This window comes from Dermacentor andersoni, chromosome 7, assembly GCF_023375885.2.
Source record: "Dermacentor andersoni chromosome 7, qqDerAnde1_hic_scaffold, whole genome shotgun sequence".
NCBI classification, from domain to species: domain Eukaryota; kingdom Metazoa; phylum Arthropoda; class Arachnida; order Ixodida; family Ixodidae; genus Dermacentor; species Dermacentor andersoni.
Window position 1 is genome coordinate 144458754 of NC_092820.1, and position 20550 is coordinate 144479303.

The following is a 20550-nucleotide window of genomic DNA, read 5'->3' on the forward strand; positions in this document are numbered from 1 at the left end:
ATGAGCACGGACGAACCAAGAATCTCTTGACGAATCTAGTCTTTCTGCGCAGCCAGTGTTCTATTTCCGGCGAGCTGTCTTTCCCGTATTGTGGTTCTCAGAGAACTCAGGTTTCCGAAATTGTTATTTTTTTTTTTTTTTGCAGCAGGAGGCCAGGAGTAAGTATTGCATTAACACTGCATGCACTCTTTACCCAAGATTCAAAGTTAGTAATTTCTGCACACCGATCTTGATCAACGCTTTGGCGGGATCTTTAATGAGCAACAGCAGTTCAGTCGGCTGGGCCTAGGCCTCCCACGATCATAAAGAAATGAGCACAATACCTTTTCCACGAAACTTAACGCAGTGACGTACAAAGTATCCAAATAAAGAGTGGCAAATGCGTCACTTTGATTCAGTAGTTTAAAAGAAAAAGAAACAATGTCTAACGGTAACTGGCAAAATACTCTGGTTACACCCGAAGAGAACACCCGAAGATTCCACCCGAAGAGAACCTACAAATGTAGAATACTCAAGCAGCATAAAAATGTCGCGTCTAAATGCTGGCAGAAAGAAATCGGTTGTTACGAAGAAGTGCATCAAAGGGGGGCATACAGCAATAGCACACCCATTTTACATAATCATAATTGAAAAATATAAGCAGAGCGAAATAGATTCATATTTTTCTTTTGGGGCGAGGGGGGGCATACCCACTGTCTTGAAATTTATTAAGTGTAACTGCCAGATTATGTTTCAGACAACGCGTTTTGTATTGAGTTCGAAAACGTGGAAGAAACCAGGCTCCAGGATTGCGACCTACAAAATCACTAAGACGTGGTTGCAGGAATGCTTTCAGGGACTATCCATCCCTTGCGGTCCCGGACTGTGCTCTCATTGACTGGCAGCACAGTGTCGACCAGTTGGGGTCTGTCAGGGATGAATAGTCGAATGGCCCACTGGTGATGTAGAATTGATGTTGGATTGTGCTGCCAGGAAGCATTTTGTTTGTGAAGCGCCTAATAAAACACAGGCGCACACACACACACAGACCATCGAGTTAATATATCAAACTTTAAACGCACATCTCCGCATAACGCTCATGCATTGAAATCGGTAACCCCAAAGGCGCCGCCATTCTTCTACGCTGTGGGTGCAGCGCGCAGCTGGGGTGGCTAGATTGGGGTGTTGTGAAGACTGGCCGCTGGAGGCGGGCCCCAAAAACGCGTTCCTGTCACGTGACGGCGCTGCCGGCACGGGCCCCGTTTAGGGCGCCGCGACAATCCGTGACCTGTACCAAAAAAAAAAAAAAAAAAATGGCCGACGGCGCAGTGTAAATCGCGTCAAAAAATCCTCGTGTCGATGTCAAATTTCTCAGCAAGCTTCCTTTAGACAAGGTAAATTAATGGCCTTTAAAAGAAAACTTGTTACCTTTCGGTGCGGGTGGGAATCGAACCCGGGCCTCCGGGTGCGGGGTGACCGAGCACACTTCTTTGACGCCACCTGCAGCTTCCCCGATTCCGGCTGACCGGAATCGGGGGAGCTGATTCCGGTTGGCTGATTCCGGTCAGCTGATTCCGATATGCCTATCGAGCGTGCGTCATTGCACACGTAACGTCGCAGCCATCTGGCTGACGACACGTGTGGCTTAGTGCGTGCGTCATTGGTCACGTGACAACGCCAGTTAATGGGGAGGAGGTGGCGCCACGTGATGACTGTATAATATCAGCGTGTTGATGACGAGCCGAAGTCTATACAAACAGTGTAATGCTTTCTCATTCCCACGCGTAAGCAGTCTTTACCGAATGCACAGTCACAGCCGTACGCCTCCGCTATGCTAAAACTTTGGGGTGGTTGTTGGGTATACAGCGTCCCACTGCTGATCGTCATGACAATAAACGCCTCGCAGGGGCTCCAGCGACAAGAAAATCTACGCGGTCATCGGCCTGTGTCTACTGCTGTCGGCTGTAATCGGCGGTATCATTCTCGCCACGTCTGGGTCGTCACCCCACGGTGAGCATATCTGAACAATGGCGCTCGATAATCAAGTTTGAATAGTGCTATGCATGTTCCGTCATGCCCGTCGTGGTCGTCGTACGCTGTGTCGCGCCTCGTGTCGTACCATTTGTCTCCTACCAAAAAAAAAAAAAGCAGTTCAAACGCTACGCCTACTCCTACCAGCAAAAGCATCCAACTAATTTAGAACCGGTCTTGAAAGGCTTAAGGAGGCTTCAAGTATCATAGCAGCAATATTGTAGACTTCCCGCACGTCGTGGCGCCCTTCCATTGACAGCTTGCGATCGCGCCGTGTGTTCGACCTGCTGCTCTACACTGGAAATACCAGTACGTGAAAACTGTACTTCTCGCGGTTCGACTTGTCGCGCGAATAACCGGTTGCAAAAAGCTTCCAATAGGACGTAATTCGTGGCATTCCAACTATTATGCACCAGCATAAAGAAGAAAATGGACCATTTTATGCCAACAAAGCCGAGTGTGTTTCATTCAGTTATATAGTTATAACTAACTAATCACTAATTCCTGTCTTAAATTAAAGGTGCCCATTACAGACCAACTGCAACTAAAGTCTGTACCGCGTAAAAAGCCGTTTTAAATAATTTAGACATTCAGTAGTCTCTGTAGAAAATCGTACGCATCAAATGCGAATAGGTTCCTCGGAAAAGGCTCGCAAAGGTCGATGTTTTTCATGCCCAAACTGTACAAAAGAAAATCGCCACCATAACTCGACGGAAGTGACGTACCTTATACTGTAGAGAACCGGCGCCGTGGTCGCCTGCTTCTAGCTTGCTTGCACACCGTTGCAGTGTATATCAGGGAACAGGTCCCGCACGTCTGCTAGCCGAAGAATTAGTATACACTCTGCAAGCTGCTTCGTGCGCTCTGCCCACGCCGTTGCACGCCCGTGAGGTTCGTTTCATGCGAAGTTCTCTGAGTCAAGCCGGTTTTGTGTATGCGATCGTCTGCGTTTGACGAGCAGAGGCCTCGATGCGTTCTGTCACCGCTCCGAGAAGAGCGCATTGGAATGACCAAGCTGTAAAAGGCGCCAGTATATGCTCCGCCGTAGCGACATGATTCGCGCCCGGCACAGTTACGCTGCGTCGACGAAATTTGGACACTATACAGTCTGGCGTGGCAATATAACATGTCCTATATAATTCGCATCGGAACTGCTGGAGCAGAGTGCATGACGAGCTAGCTTGGCTGACCATGCAGCATGTTGGCATATATACAGTTAGGAATTCACTGAGGCAAACTTGTTGGAGGAGTTTGCGCCTTCGACAAACAACAAAGCGATCGCTTAAGGCCGATGCACACGACGGACCAAATTGCTCTTTTGGACCGCGGTCCGCGCATCACGCGATAGGACGTCGCCAGTTCGTGCGTACCGCCGTTGGCCCGCGCAAGACCGCGGCCCTCGCGGTCCAACAAATCGCTGAGGCTTTTCCCGCTTCCGTTTTTGCGACGGACCGCATGCAAACCGCAGCGGTTTTGGCGTAGCCAACGAATGTTGTCCGGCAACAGAGTGTCTTCAGCCAAATCCAATCTAGTTTTCCGCTCAGCAAAAGCCAGTCAAGCCAGTCGTTTCATGTCCGCCGTTCCGCCTACACGTGCGTGCAGCAGATATATTTTTTAAACACCGTGTCCACTTGGAGTGACGAGGAGGTTTTTTTTCATTTTGTATACCTCGTTGACAGTTCCCGGCTTTGTGGGACTCGAGCCGGAATGATAACAATGATAACACTCTGGCCGAGAGTGTAGCTGGTTGCTCTGCTCTGCCGTCTGCTATGGCGGTCCGCCATGTGGATGTGCTCTGCGCCTGACCGGACTGCGCCGGGACGTGACGTCGCATCACGTGACCGAGCGGCCCGCGGACTTGGTCCGTCATGTGGATCGGCCTTTATTGCGAGCTTGCACTGCGGTCACAACTGATAGCCGCACTGTTGTGGGTCATCTGTAACTCGCGCACGGTGGAATTTTAGTGATCTTGTCGTGTCCCCGGCATGACGTATCCGACTTCACCGGCCGCGCTGCCTGGCACGCTGTAAACAACGGACTCGTGACCGATCAGGACTACTACCGTCAACTACAGTAAAAGCATGCCAAGCAGTTAAGGTTTGGGCCTCCTAGCCCGGCCGCGGCAATCGTGCAAAGCGCGCATAAACTCATGGCCGGACAGGCAGGACATTCTTTCGGCAAGTTTCTCGCGTTATTTCGGCCATTTCGCTGTAGTGGTATCGCAATGCTGCATGGCTTGCCACTGCATCTACGCACCCGCGGCCGCCTGGTCACATTCTTGTTTGTGACAAATGCGGCATGCGTTTCCTGCTTACAGCGCTTGTGGTGCTGTGTGTCAGAAAGGCTGTCGGTCGTCTACGACGCGTCCGATGTAGAGACGCTAGAAATTTCTTTATGCCCCACCGGAAATGATCGCTCGAAAATGTCGCCCATGAACGCACTTTGCTTTTAGGGCACCACCGCGGCTTGTAGTACTGCCATAGTCATCCCGAGAAAGCGTGTGGCAAGCAGATCTTGCGTGGGTGCCCTGAAAGACTGTGCTCGTGAAATGTATACCCTGTGCATCTTCAAGTGCAGTATACGTGCTCTGTGCGCTGGCTGGTCCACGTGCCACTTGGTGCACGCTTGGGCTCTGAATGCTGACACGGGAAAGATGTGTTGGGCCTTCGTTTACGCAGCGTTTCGTGCTAGGGGGTATTCTGTAAGAGTCCACCTAGTAGACATGTCCATTTCGTCTGCTGCTGAAGTGCTGATTGGCTAAAGTGCCTGCCTCCTTCTGACGTGTACCTCAGCCCAGCCAATCAGCACCTCAGCAGCAGGCGAAATTGACATGTCCACTAGGTGGACTCTTACAGAATCTCTACCCCCCTCCCCCTCTTCGCAGCCATCATCGCTCGTGTTCAGGTACGTGTGCGAGCACCCGGCGGCCACTTACAACACCTCAGATCTCGAGAAAGCACGCCGAAAGAGACACCCCGGTTAACTTGCAAATGTTACGCCCAGGCGCAACTGAGAGATGAGCAGTCGTGTACGGTTTCGAAACTTTTCGGCATATCCGCATCACTGCCTCTCATCGCCAGATGCCCGCGTCGTCTGCATGGGCGCTGGTTAAAGGCTGCTCATAAGAAAATTAATATATTACCAGCCCAGGGCTTTTGTAGAGGTTACATTGATAGCATATTGTAAGAGTTTATACGCAATTTAGCCCTAGTGAAATTCCGTTGCACTTGGCCTTTTAAGATGTTGCAGACGAATATGAGAAAAATCAAACTGGGATGTTTTCATCAAGATAATATTTGAGTGTTAGTTCTTTTCGACTAGAAGATATCCCCTGAATCATGACAAACGCCACGTGAACACTCTCACAGTCATACCATAAAAAGCGCCCTCTGCCTCTTTGTCTGTCTGTCACAAGTAATCAAAAAACATCCCTACTGAAAAATATGGCCAACCCTTTCCTTACAGGAAAATTGGGGTAAGCGAAGCTTGTCCTGCGTGCACCTGACCTTCGTCATGGTTAAGTAACCTACAGGTAACGGTGTCGGATTGCTTCGCCCTCGCGCTCCCTCAGCTCGGGATGATGTTCTCGTTGCTGTCGGATTGCCTGGCCTGGGGCATCTCTAAAGGCTGGATTGGCGCGCCGACGTCGAGCCCTTTGACGCACGAGTGCTGGCCATCGCTCGTCGAACGCTGCCCGTTCCTCGGGGGAACCCACAACGTGTGGGCGTCCCATCTGTTTGCCGAGACTGAACTGAACGGAAACAAAGCCGGCGCGGCACGCGCGAATCCCTTTCATGCAGTTTCCCTCCCCGGCGCAGCGAAACGGCTCTGATTGGTTGGGCGCGTAGCGTGAGCGCGCGCCTATGCAGCTGGAATCCTTGCTAATGACTCACGCTCAGGTGCCGGCGCAGCTGTCAACTGATCAAACCGCCCTTGTGCGCAGCTGCGCTGCTCTGGGGGCAACTGGATTTCTGCATGACCAAGACAACGCCACTTGTGAGCCAATACAAGTTTCGCTTGAAAGAAGAAAAATAAACCGTGTGCCCCATAGCTACAATATGCAATACTCCGGGATGAAACGTAGGGATACCATGTAAAAACCCGTTTTTCCTGCATGTCAGATGATGTTATTTAACATCGGGGGGGTTTTCAGTAGGGATGGTTATGGCGCCGAACAGCTTATTCCAGTTTCCATGTCGTCACCTTGCAGACGCAACCGATGAAGGTGGCGACTCTGGTAGTGGCGGCGGCGACGGCGGCAGCAGCGATTCTCCGTCCTCTTCCTTTTCGTCGAGTTCTCCACCCTCGCCACCACGGACTACTAAGCCAACTACTGAGCCGACAACCAGTAAGTCCACACATCGTTTTCAAGTGCACGTGGAATCCGTGATCCGCCACAAATGCCTCGAAAGGCGCCTGCAATCACGTAGGTGGTGAAGCTGTGCTGGACGAGCACCTCGCGGAATGAGCACGCTCGTCTTGGCCGGCATTCGCGCCCCGGGCTTTAATGTCTCAATTTATTTAATAGCGCTATTTTCGTATCTGCTTCAACGCGCCCGTAATTTAATGCCATTTGACGGCGTGAAAACGAGAGCTCTTGAGAAATAAGTGCGCGTGTTGGAGTTCAAAATGCCTTCAATCAAAGTGAAACGCGAATTACTACTGCGTTTGCTGATGTCAGAGTCTACAGTGGGTGAGACAATTTGTCGTATAAATCCACAGGGCAGAAAAAATGCATAAATATTTTTTTCTTCCTACAAGTCAGCTGTTGTTCAATGTCGCTTAAGGGAATTCGAATTGTGGCTGAGCACGTCGGCTTGTACTTGGAGAAGCCGTTGCAGTGCAGAAATTTGAGGGCAGTCGGTGAGATACGTGCGACAGTAAAGCATAGAATATATACTGTTTTGCCCCTTTTGAGCGGAATCGTAAGACCTGCTGGAATCATCGTCGCACAGCCTGGACATTCTTCCTTCGACGCTCTTGTACAGGACCACTCGCACCACTCATAGAAGGCGCGTTACCTATACACGAAACACTAACACAGCCGCTGACGCGACTGTCTGAACGCACGACATTAGTCCGGACTTCCTAGGGAGCAAAGTGCATCTACTGATGACCGAGCGCCAGATGTGCCGCTGCCCCCTCTTGTTTTTCATTGGATCTGCACCAGGTGGAGCGCCACTCCCCTGAGTCCTAGTGTCCCTGTATTTGTTCCCAGAGAAAGCAGAGTTGTGCCTATCTTTTCCTTTGTGCGCTCGCGCTGCTAGTCGCTGAGCGCAGTCACGTGGACTAAAACGACGGCAAATGTTCCGCCGCGCTGCAGAGAAGACAACTTCACGGACGCCGCCTCACGTTTGTTCTCGCATCGCAGCCGACGGCGCCGCTACAGCGTATTTTCTTCTTTGTGTATAATTACGTCGAGGAGCGACAATAACGGCAGCAAAATATTGCCGCTTGATTGTGAGCGTAGAGGAGCCGTCAGCTTTGGCTTTGAAGTGAACCGGAGAAGGCTTGGCCACGATATCGGCGCCATCGATCAGCGCCGGCGTTGCCATAGTGGCTCGAAAACTGATGGGCCACGTTGCTCTACGGCTGCTGCACAAATGGGTCCCGATACCATCCTCTGTACGGCGGCACGCCGTTACCGCATGTCTGTTTACCGACGAAGTGTGTGTGTCAGCACACGTCACTGACATCCCCAGAATGGAGCACCAGATAGAGCAAAGCATGCGTTGTGCGTACAAATGCATTCAGAGTTTTTTTTTTTCTTTTTTCCTGAGAAGCAACTTACAGGGTGAGTGGGTTTGTTTGTGTTTGCAAGCTTGGCTGTACATGATGGTACTCAAGCGTTGTCTTAGGCACCACGGACAAAGAATTCTGCAAGACGAGTAATTACTTGCGCGCATAATGGATATCGTTCATTTAATTCAGCGCATGGCTCGTCATATATATTCCGCCTAATAATTTCGCGGAATTTTGTCTCGAATAGGCCTGTATATAGTGCTGCCAGTGTATGTAGTTCAATATACAAGGTATATATACTTCAAATTATTTAGGTTTGCCTTCCACGTCGCTTCACTCGATGACGTGGAGGGAAACATGGACGTGCAGTGGGAGTAAATGTCGTTCGCCTTCCCGTTGCTCTCTTTCAGACCAGGGACTAAACACTTCCGAAATTTGCACACGGCACGCACATTCATGCATTTAATCCTTTGAGGGACGAAAGCGCCCTTTTTAGGACTAATGGCCCAGTTACTCCAGTTTTCCCCGGAATTTTTCTTAGAGTGCACGAGATGACATGCAGGACACGAATGACATTCATGTATCACATCGCACGCATGACATGTCATGGCAGGAACATTAATGACACGTATGTAATGTGTGCATGACATGACAAGCATAAGTAACTTTTGCAGGGTCAGTACATTGTCTGCGTTGCCCCGAATACCCTTCTGCGAATTTTTTTTCCTTTCTCGAAAAGTGCACCAGGCGATGTCACAGTGATAATCTCATCTTCTTGAAGCGTGATAGAAATTTCTTTTCAGGTGCACTGTGCACTTGGAAGGCGCGCGCGTTGATTGTGCGACTTCTTTTTCCGGGACGGCAGCATTCACCTTGCACTAGGATTGAGGGAAATTTGACGGCACATGTGACGGAGATGCAGAATTCAATGACGTCTCATTGCCAATGAAGGGCACGCTACAGAATTTTCTGGCACGCTGTTCGCTTCCATTCAGTTCTATCAGGATTCTAATGCAAGTTGTAAGCATGACTTGGGGACGCGCGTTTGCAGGCGATTCGATGCCTACAAACACTCACTGTGTGCGGCACAGACTTCTTGTCCACTGCTCTCGCTGGTCACAGGGGTACGCTCGTGTTCTGAAACCAAAGATAAAAAAATTGTTCCCAGTGGACAGTTGAAAGAATTGTTCGAGCATCCAACAACTTGGTATGTATTTCGAATATGCGAATTAAGCACGCTCTCTGCTTCGCTGTGTGGGCAACAACATTCACGAGGGATGTCGTCGCGCCGCCCCGCACGATGGCGTCACCATCTACTTGCACGTAAAACCCCTTAAACTTCGTAAAGTACTGCCACGCTTTGAAGAATGCCGCCTCCTCCTCTCGCACTCTGACCGAGGCCGGCGCCGCGTCGGTATTGGCCTAATAGCATCACGTGGGCCCTCGCACCGTTTATCAGCGCCATTTTTGCTTGAGAAGCGTCTACGGAGTGGCGAGGATCGCATGTTGGCGCCGTTGCTAGCGCGAGCACAACGCGCTAGCAACGGTGCCGCCACGGTCGAGGAGGAAGTTCGAAAGAGAGGAGAAACGAGGAGGAGTGAAGGCGGAGGAGGAGAGTGTGGCTACTTTACGAAGTTTAAGGGGTTTTACTTGCACGTAGGGCCCCTCGATACCGAGCCAGGTTTTCAGGATGGGGACACAATCTTTGCCGGCGCCATATTGGTTCTCATCTCAGTCGGGCCTCCTTTGAGCGTTTACGAAAGCCTTCGTGATTCCGCTGAAGTCGTTCGCACTTGCCTGGGAAAATAGACTCGGCATTTCGTAAAAAGAATTGTGTTCGGTTTCGTGATATATTCGCAAGAAAGCTTGAAACATAAAAGTAGCCATTTAAAGGGAAGATTTAGGCATAAGCGCCTATCTAAATACACTTGAACGGAGAACTCATTTTTCTCGGCAGCTCCAGCGTCAATCTTGGAAGAGGTATGTTGCATGTAAAAGTAAACTCTACCGACATTATAAATACCTACATACTCACACTTACGCAAGCGCACAGAAACACGTTGACAAACATACACACATGCTCACACATATATGCACGTACACACAAACGTACACATGCACGAACACGCTCGGATCCCGCATTTTGTCAAGGAAGATGGTCTCACTTGATTTGGTGATTGATAATGATGATCACTGCACGTATGCTTACAATCTAATAATATAGTAATGCTAGGTTTGTTGGCGTTCCTGTGACTGTCTACTAAGCGTTGTCACTCAACCATGCTGCTTTACTTCTGTGCTGACCCCGACGCATCTGACTTCATAATGCATGCAGAGACAGTAATAATGCAGCTCTGTAAATTCTGACTGAACGTAAAAGAAACAAAAATATTTAAAAATTAAAGCATTCAGAACGTTTTAAGGGTCTTTGAAACTGTTTGCACAAATATTGTATGCTCGTAGGCGTAAGGTACAGTAAAACATTCGCGCCAAAATTTAAGTGAAGCGACCTATATTAAGAGAGCTACGGACGATTGCAAGTTATCCTCCTCCCTAGCCATGCTTTTTCTCCTTAACTCGTTTGCCGAGTGATCCGGGCAAAGCTCCTCCTTCACTCGCTTTCCGTCATGATGTGACGTCATGTCGTCTCTTTCCGGTTGTTTTGGAGCCAGCGCACAAAGCCTCTCCAACCTCCTCGGTAGATAAGGTGGAAGCTTGGACGAGTTGGTGATTCAATATCGACATGTTTGCAGAGGGCAAAAGACGAGGATGGAAGGAAGAACACAACACAGGCGACGACTTCAACTGATCCTTGTTTGCGTAATCGCCAGAACTATCATCATCATCATCAGCCTAGTTACGCCCACTGCAGGGCAAAGGCCTCTCCCATACTTCTCCAAACTACCCCGGTCATGTACGAATTGTGGCCATGCCGTCCCTGCAAACTTCTTAATCTCATCCGGCCAACTAACTTTCAGCCGCCCCCTGCTACGCTTCCCTCCTCTTGGAATCCAGTTCGTAAACCTTAGTGACCATCGGTTATCTTCCCTCCTCATTACATGTCCTGCCCATGCCCAGTTCGTTTTCTTGATTTCAACTAAGCTGCCATTAACTCACGTTTGTTCCCTCACCCAATCTGCTCTTTTCTTATCCATTAACGTTACACCCATCATTCTTCTTTCCATAGCTCGCTGTGTCGTCCTCAATTTAAGTAGAACCCTTTTCGTAAGCCTCCAGCTTTCTGCCCCGTAGGTGAGTAGTGGTAAGACACAGCTATTATACACTTTTCTGTTTAGGGATAATGGCAACCTGCTGTTCATGATCTGAGAACGCCTGCCAAATGCACCCCAGTCCATTCTTTTTCTTCTGATTATTTCCGTCTCATGATCCGGATCCACGGTCTCTACCTGCCCTAAGTAGATGTATTCCCCTACAACTTCCAGTGCCTCGCTACCTATTGTAAATTGCTGTTCTCTTCCGAGACTGCTAAACATTAGTTTAGTTTTCTGCAGATTAATTTTTAGACCCACTCTTCTTCTTTGCCTCTCCATGTCAATGAGCGTACATTGCAATTGGTCCCCTGAGTTACTAAAGAAGGCAATATCATCAGCGAATCGCAATTTACTAAGGTATTCTTCATTAACTCTTATCCCCAATTCATCGCAATCCAGGTCTCTGAATACCACCTGTATACACGCTTTGAATAGCATTGGAGAGATCGTATCTCCCTGCCTGACGGCTTTCTTTATTGGGATCTTTCTTTATTGGCGCTGACTTCAAGTGATCTTTGTTTGCGAAATCGCCAGAACTATATACATGAGCAAAAGGAATGAGAAAAGCCACTCTTGCAAAGGTCATCGAGCTGGTGTATCTTGTCTGCCTCTATCATTTTACGTGTAAGCTATTCTCGGTGTTTTTGCTGATGTATATAATTCTAGCGATTTCGCAAACAAAGATCACTTGAAGTCAGCGCCTGTGTTGTGTTCTTCCTTCAGTCCTCGTCTTGTGCGCTGTGCAAACATGTCGACGCTCTCCGCTAGCCTCGGGGCCGTCCATCACCCGCGAGAGCTCTCTAAGCAGCAAACAGCGTGCGTTGCGAGCATTCTGTCGCAGCGCCGAGTGTGTCCGGCATTAGAGAGCTATAGCTCAGCGAGCCAGCGGGCCAGCGTAGGCGCCACTGCGCATGTTGTACCGCGCCTGCGCACTGGCGTTTACGCTGGCTCGCTGAGCTATAGCTCCCTATATCAGTAACCGCAGGCGAGCTGGGCGTTTTGACGGATGGGTGGAGGCGTAAACTAAAGCTCATCCATACTAATACCGCTGTGATGATGATGAAGTGTAAACGCAAGCGACCTGATCACCCTGCATGCTGCAGCCACCTGGTGGCACAGAGCTTAACCAGCCTGACACAGAGCTACTATTGCTACAACCAAGTGTAAAAGCTTTTTAAGCATTGAAAAAAGACAACGTGTTCGCGACTATGCTCCTGCCAAAAAGTTACACCAGCACCAAAGTAGAATAGGCTTGGCTACTACAGTATTGTCTGGTTGAGCTTTGTTTCACCAGGTGGCCCCACCATGCAGGTCATTCACGTGCGGGCCTCCGCTCATCCGGTAAAACGCCCAGTCCGGTTGCGCACGCGTTGACCCGAATACCGGACACGCTAAAACTCTATTGTAGTCGTAATCCTCTAGCGTGAAGGCCGCAAACACGTAAATCCTGGCGCTGATGGAATACGACAGCGCAGTGTGCTCCAGCCACTCCATTCGAATGCTGCCTTGCAGGGGGGGGGGGGGGGGGGGGGACACGATGTTAAAGCTTTACATGTCCGCGATCGCTAGATTTGCAGCACACAACGTAACAAGTGCTCGTGAAATGAAAGGTCGAGACCAACACTGACCGCGCAGCTCTGGGCAACACGGAGAACAGAGAATACAACCAGACGACACTTTCTGTGTGCCGGAAATACTTGAATGTAATGATAAATTGTCGTTGTGTTTCCTCTTTGTTTCTTTTTTTATAGAAACAAATTAACCAACATTCCAACTATTACGAAAAAAAAATCATCCCTGACGTGGCCCTAGTAGCCAATCGGATAGCTCGTCCAACTGACGTCAATTGGCCTAACAACGTCTTTAGGGAGGGAGCGGATGAAAAAAGAAGCGCCGCTTCGATCATTGGCGGCGCACATTTTTAAAATCTCGTAATAAATTACACGCTTAACGCAGCGTGCTTGACCGCGTACTTAACGCATTATCAGAAGGGCGGATCCTAACGACGCAGTACCTTCGTAGAAGACAGCCAAATTCGTCTCAGGTCATAGCGTCCCTGACGTTGGCAGAAAGGAAACTTCAAGTTTTTGGACGCGTAATGAGTGCAGTAAGCATGTCAAGTGTCACGTGTTTAAGCGTATACAAGTGACGACTGGACTTTTGAACAAACAAGTCGATAGTTGCGCTACGTGTGTCTCTTCTTTGCCTATCGTCCATGTCTTAGCGCATCTACGTCATCGGCTCTAGCAGCAGCCGCGGCTGCCCGCCGCTCACTGTGAAAATCTCGGAGATTTGCTAGTCAAACGCGCTCCCTCCAAGCTGCGCGCGCCGTCGTATAAGTGTTGTGCTGAAGCCTGTAATAAAAAAAAAAGACAACATGCCTAGAAATATTCATCCTGTCCACAACAAGGGTAGAAGGGAGGCCATGGCAAATGCATTCTGGGTAAATTGCACCAACTACAAAGCTCAGCTCTTTTTGTCGATGCAACTAGTTATGGATCGGGCAACCGCTACACTATTGCCGTGGTCGATGAGAGCGGTAAACTAATAAGCGCGTCGTCACTAAGAACGAGCTCCATTCATGCCGCTGAAGAAGCAAGCATGGCACTTGCAATTACAATGGGGAGAGGCTCCACGATTTCCTCCAATTCCCGTACACCTATTGGGAATTACTCAGCCGGCTTCATCTCAATGGAAGCACACAAGTTACTTATACACATTCTTAATACTCATAATTACGAGCAACTGGATAGCTCACACATAGTATGGTTTCCGGCTCATCAGGGCCACTCGGTCAGCCCCAATGGCTGCAATCCTAACGAGCAAGCTCACTCTGCTGTGCGAGATCTCGCATGCCGCGCATCAGATCAAGAACTACGCCAGGATGACTGCGGCTCCTACAAAGACCCACTTACTACTTTTCACGAGATCACCTCACACTGCAGGGATAGCAGGAGGTCCCCCCCCCCCCCCCCCTATCAAAAGCTCAGCCGAGCTCAGACAGTCAAATTAAGAATGATTCAAACTAAATCTTATCCCACACCTTTTGTGCTTAAGAAAATGACCGGGATTTTCCCGCGGAATCTAAAAGTTGTGGACACACTCCGTGTCTACTTGGTCATACGTTCTGGCTGTGCCCCAACTAAAGGGCTTCGGATCTCAACAGTGAGGAGGACTGGAGTCGGCGCATATCCAGCGAAGTCCTCCAAGATCAACTCCTGGCAGTCCGGAGAGCTCACGACATCGAGAAAGCCTTTGGCCTAGCGGTGCCTACGTGGGCGGAGCCACCGACTTAGCCTGGGGGCTTGTGCCCTCGTGCCCTAGTTTCTCTGGACCAGAATAACGTTCTTGCCATGCCATGCGAATGACCAGCAATGCCGATTTACCGAAATTGCTTCAAGAGCATGTGCTGATCATTTACAACCCTTTGAACCAAACTGGAATTCCTTTGCCGTAGGTCTCTAACGTAAGGCCAACCATGGACGCAGGAGTGGAGATTGGCTGCACCAACTCGTTTCAGCCGTTCTGAATGCTTACTGCGAGGAGTCTACGCGCGCCCGCTCTTGTTGCCTGCGCAGCTCGTGTAGGCTGCCTGGAACGGCCATGTCTTTGTAATATAAAATAGTGCATGGTGCGAACGCATTAGATGCCAGCAAAAAAGAAACAAACACGATGTACTTGCGATATGTACGATATGTACTAGTGTGGACATTTGTCCGAGAGCAAGGTTAGACGCGCCGCTGCGTTTTAAACAAAATAGCCTGTAAAAGGGTTGACTTTTAATTCAACGTTAAAAACAGAGCGGAAGAAAATCGGCGCCCATGTATTCGTACTTTCTTTGTTGCCTGCAAATTATGTCTCTTCCTGCCCCATCGCTTACAGGCATGTAGCATGTCAATGAATTACAATGTTTTCAGAAATCTTCTGCTTCACGGTGGTACTGACGATTGCGTTGCCGCGTCTTCATTACAGAGCCCGCGCCGATGCCTGAGCCTACGATGACGCCTACGGTGACGCCTACGATGACGCCTACGATGACGCCTACGATGACCCCTGCGATGACGCCTGCGATGACGCCTGCGATGACGCGTAACACGACCGCGCTGGAGCAAAGAGGCAAGCGACAGACAGCCACTGCAATAATGCGTGAAGTGCGCTTACGCTTGCGAGCAGGTTGTCTAAACAGCAGTGACTCGTATGCTTACTTCTTGAAATGTCGAAGGAAGTGACAAAATGTCAATAGTAGACAGTATATTCTTAGAAAAAATGTCGTTGTAGTTACTAAACTTCGGCTAAATGTTTGCTACAACACTGACTACACGGTAACATATGCAGGTTATGACGATATATAGTGGTGGTAACTTTACTACTGAAAAATAGGTAGTAACCGTTACCAATGTGCTTCCTCACTTACCAAGTACAAAACTTAGTAACCGCTACTAACATAACTGCACTATAGTTACCAGCCAAATAGATGGAGTTATTTAGTTTATAAGCACCATTTCGGTGGTCATATTAGGTGAATGGCATTATAAAAACACATCAAGGCAAACAAATGAAAAACGAGAAGTGTATTCTATTGTTGCATTCATTTTTCATGGTACCTAATGGTCAAACTTACCAGGGAGATACAACTTTGGGCAACTCTGCGCGGAAAGTCATGAACGAGGGATAAACAAGAACAGTCCACATACAGAACAACAACACATTTACTACGCGACATGTATGCATAGTTCAAGAAAGATTTTAGGAGTACTTATAGCAGTACCCGGGGGGAGCACCTATGAATGTAGGGCCTAAATTTTATAGCTAACAGTCTGTATATATGTGCGCGACAACATACCACGTAACTGTTAATCAAGCCTAATGTAAAAAACAATACCTATATTTTGCGTTAACCTGTCACTATTCGGCATATTAGACAGCGACCCAGACGAGGTGGTAGGTCTTCGCTAACCTAGCCTCTATGCACCTGCATAGACTATTTGTGTTAGTATTCTTGCAGTAAAAATTAATAAATGTCCGACGGAAATAGTGACAGCCGCGGTTACTAACATTTTACTACCGTTTTTCTGAGAGCGTAGCTATGGGTCAATTGTTGGGCTGCTAAGCAGGAGGTCGCGGGATCGAATCATGGCCGTGACCACCGCATTTCGTTGGGGCCGAAATGCGAAAAACACCCGTGTACTTAGATCTAGTTGCACGTTAAAGAACCTCAGCTGGTACGAATTTCCTGAGTTCCCCACAACGGCGTGCCTCAAGATTAGATAGTAGTTTTCGCACGTAAGGCCCCATAATTTTTATGGGTCAGTTGCGATTTCCCTGTTGACATGCATGCGGGACGCAGGCGTGCTCCCGACATAGGCCACCATATGACCGATTCGAATGAAATTTCGTGAGTCAAATAGGGCAAGTCATACACAACTGGCAGTTTAAGCTGACCAGCTTTACTGTTCGTGCTAAATATATATATATATATATATATATATATATATATATATATAGTGTCCCTGTATATATACAGGGTGTCCAACATAACTTGAGCCAAGAATTTAAAAATGAAAGGCGCGTCGGAAGCGAATTGAGCCAAACGCATACTGTTTGCAATAGCCTATAGTATTTCGGAGAATCTTTGTTGATTTCCCCATAACCGACTAAGTTTATTTACCCAGATATTTAGTTATTGGATAAGGACCCCAAGTATGACACGCAGATTTGTAGAGCACCTTCAGAAACCACCGATCGAGTTGTTTCCTTTGCGATACGTCTCACGTGGTCATTTTTTCCGGGTTGCAGAAGAAAGCCCATGAAATATGAAAAAAAAAAAAGCCAAGTGACGGAGAGTTTTCGCACTGGTATTGTGCTGCTCTCAAGCGTGCGTTCGGTGAACAAGGCCGGCTGCATCGTGACTGGCGACGAACAAGCGGCAGGGCGTTCTCTATCTCACCGGCAGCGCTGGGCCAGCAGCATGTATTTTCGCCGTCATCCGGTGGGAGCCGACCTTGTACTGTTCAGAGATGCAGCATGTGTGTCCCCGCATTGTAATAAGTCGGAATAGGTTTCACTGGACCATAGTCGCGATGATGTACACAGATATTAATGGTTCCAAAAGGTTACGAGCTTTTATAAACCTATATTGCATGAGCACCTAATACATATCTATACCTATCATATATCATACAGCCTATTATTATACCTCTGATATAAGGCTGGGCCCGCCGCAGTGCACTGCAAGATAACGGAACTGGGGCTTCCGTAAAAGCCGCAGCCGCCATCTGCACTCGTGGTCGTGTGCTTAGGTGCTGTTTAAATGCTACTAACACGAAAACTATACCATTGCTAGCACTGTGGCGTTCACAAGATCGCTAGTGGTATACACTACTAATTTATAAGAAATTTAGCCATAGTGAAATTTCGTTGCAGGTAGCCTTTTGACATTGTTAATGGTGGGAGTGTGTGAAGCAATGATCCAAATAAGAGTTACGGCTACCTGGAGTACTGTTGTGTCAAACAGTTTATCACATGCACTTAAATACTAAAGAAATAAACATCCCATTATGAGACACCGTTGTGTGTGCGGTATTTTGCAATCATGCCGAGTACGTAGTTAACCGCAAGATGTTTCTGAACTGATTCACCTATAGCTGCAGCCCAACTGGAGCTAAAGCGGTCCTGAACCACTTTCTTTATTGACGTCGAGAAATGCGCTTGACGTTAAAATAGACTGTTTAGGAAATACTTTGCACGAAAAAGTACTTCAATGCGTTCAGCAGAAGCGGTGTTATTGGCAATCAAAGGTTGCCTTGATGCCATCCGCGGTGCTTCTCGTCCTTTTTCGATGACTTTCACTGCGAAAGACTACGGTGGAGCGAATGGTTCCAACGCCTCCTAGATAGCCCAAGACCTGTACACTTCGATCCGTGACGTCATCCCAGCTCGCCCGACTATAATATGCCATAGAATCTAATGGCGATGCTCTCGAATAAGCTGCAGTGATATTGACGTCACTGCTTTCGTCTCGCCGGGCTCGGCAGTGGAAATTTTGGCCGAAGCAGCACGACGTTATTAGAGCAGTGTGCACAGGCGTGCTATTTAGGAGGCGTTGCTGGTGCCCACAACGCTCCGTCTGCTGAACGTCACCGTATCCCGCAGTTCAAATTTTATTTTTGGATGTTCAGACAGACGCCACTGCTTCTGATTTTGGCGCCCTACGACACGCCGAACTCGAAGGATGTGCGTCAGTTTAAAGTTTAAGTTCGCGTGTTCAGTTTAGTTCGCGTTTAGTAGGGTACTAGATAGACATACGCAGCGTGGCGAAGGCTTCATCCCTTCGCCGCCGGGTGGGGCCGCGTGTCTCAGCCTGTTTAATGAACTACGTCGATAATAATATATACGCAGTAATAGCGAGAATGAGTGCAGTGATGTAGACACCTTTCTTGATTGATGTCAGCTATCGATGGCAGCCACGTTACACCTGCTACGTGACGAAACGTGGAAGTCGAGAAAAGAGTGAGCAGAAGGCGTCTGTTCAAGACAGTCTTCGTGAAAAAAAGAAATGTGACTTCGCACGGCGGTTTCGAGCTACACGCGCCGCGCTAGACGGCAAAATTTGGCTGTGATGTTCACAGCAGCGTATGCTATCCCCCGGTTACGTTTGTTTTTCGCCAATCCTTAGGAGAGGTTCACGACCCATTTAAGAGAATGAGGCTGAAACGAAAAAAAACAAGAAGCTATTGCGCAAAGCAACCCATGTCGCAGAACCATGATGCTGAAAACAATCATGCGAGTCAGTCGTAGCCTAACTACCAAACAACACGAGCCATGCTTCCCAGTTGTCATGTTGATCGGCTACCACGACGTACGTATATGCACAATATTTAACGACTAGGCTTTGCAGCAGCCTCATTAGCATATGTTCACAGTGACTGCCGCGAGTAAATATGATGCTCGCTCTATATGGTATATACGCGTACAATGTGATGTTACTTTTGCATTTCGATTCCAGCGAGGATTATGCTCTGCACCATGGGAAGGGGCGCCGTCTTGCCGATCATGTACCCAAACGAGTATCCCTGCAATTACCTGTTCTACAGTGACGTGATCATCGTGAAGGACAAGATACACGGAGCTGAAGTACAGACCAGCTGGATCACCTTCCAGCAGAGGGCCGTTAACTACACGCGGATTCTGCCCGGCATTTCCTTCGACTACCGGTGAGTCGATATATAGTTGGCGAGCAATGCCACAACATATGCCATGGCTGCACAGTATACCTGCTGCACGTCATAGTGCTGCTGCAGATTCCACGGAACTCGCAGGGAGCTCGATATTTATACGGCACCTTCCGCTACAGTCTTTCTGATGACCCCAGCGTTGCCTTGAAACGTTAGACCGCATTATTCAACCCTTATAGATGAACTTGTGCGAACAAGGAAACGGACCGAAGACGTATCTTTGTTGGTTTCGGAAGAAGATGTAAAAAAATTGGCGGATGCTTAAGCTTCGCCTTCAAGAGTGGAACGCCCTGCCATATGCAAAGGTCCCAGACTGTGTCTCACGCTTCCCGAGAACAGCATCTTATCTAACAATTACGTTTACCGGGAAGCGCTGGCGGCGAACGCTATGCAAGAAGGCGAGCTTTCTGGCAGAAACGCGGTCTCTTGCGTGGGCCGATTCGGGAGGTGGTGCATGAGCCGCGCCAAGAAACAGCACATCGTTTTCAGGTTTCTGTTATTGTTCCGCACTTTTAATATTTTCAGTCTGAGAAGATTTAGCTTGAAACGCATGCGCTGTCGGTGTTTTGTTTCATGACATTTGTTTTTGGTCTGTCATTCTCCAATTCCAAGGAATAACTTTGTCAAGAATGTTAGAGAAGATATGAGGAACCATTTAGCGATAGAAGGCTGGTGCGGCTGCATAACCCGCATATACCGTATGTCGTATAGCAACGTGCGGCATCGGATTTTCTGTAACACGGGGCCCTTAATTAGCGCTATCGCGTTAAAATCACCACGCAGCATGCACGCTGACACACGCACAGGCACACGTACACACACACACACACACACACACACACACGCGCACACGCACACGCACGCACGCACGCACGCACACACACACGCACGCACACACGCACGCACGCACGCACGCACACACGCACGCACGCACGCACGCACGCACGCACGCACGCACGCACGCGCACACGCACACACACGCACACGCACACACACGCACACGCACACGCACGCACACGCACACGCACGCACACGCACACGCACACACACGCACACGCACACGCACACACACGCACACGCACACGCACACACACACACAAAGAAAATCTATAGGTCGTTTTTGAATCCCCTCTGCAAGGCAACGAAACGCACTTGGCCCTAAAGTTAATGTGACGTTGGTTTCACCATACGAATCTGGTTTTACCCAGCTACCGTTAGCCACTTTTTAAATCCTTGGTTCAAGTCACGTGAAACACCCTGTGTAACTTATATCCGAATAGGCATAAGGCGGC

At 48.8% G+C, this 20550-nt stretch overlaps 1 protein-coding gene and 1 long non-coding RNA gene across 2 annotated transcripts in view; both read left to right on the forward strand.

Moving 5' to 3' along the window:
• Nucleotides 1–721: 721 nt before the first annotated feature.
• LOC129385335 (uncharacterized) lies at nucleotides 722–15134 on the forward strand. Its single transcript, XR_008612905.1, has 3 exons — nucleotides 722–1989; nucleotides 6221–6358; nucleotides 14997–15134. It is a non-coding gene; the product is annotated as an uncharacterized lncRNA (long non-coding RNA).
• Nucleotides 15135–19035: 3901 nt separating this feature from the next.
• The window catches only part of LOC129385334 (uncharacterized), a 44554-nt gene continuing 43039 nt past the window's right edge, over nucleotides 19036–20550 (forward strand). The window contains exon 1 of the mRNA XM_055071962.1: nucleotides 19036–19237. Coding sequence (XP_054927937.1) covers nucleotides 19038–19237 — 200 coding nt within the window. The 5' untranslated portion in view covers nucleotides 19036–19037. The remainder of the gene's footprint in view (nucleotides 19238–20550) is intronic.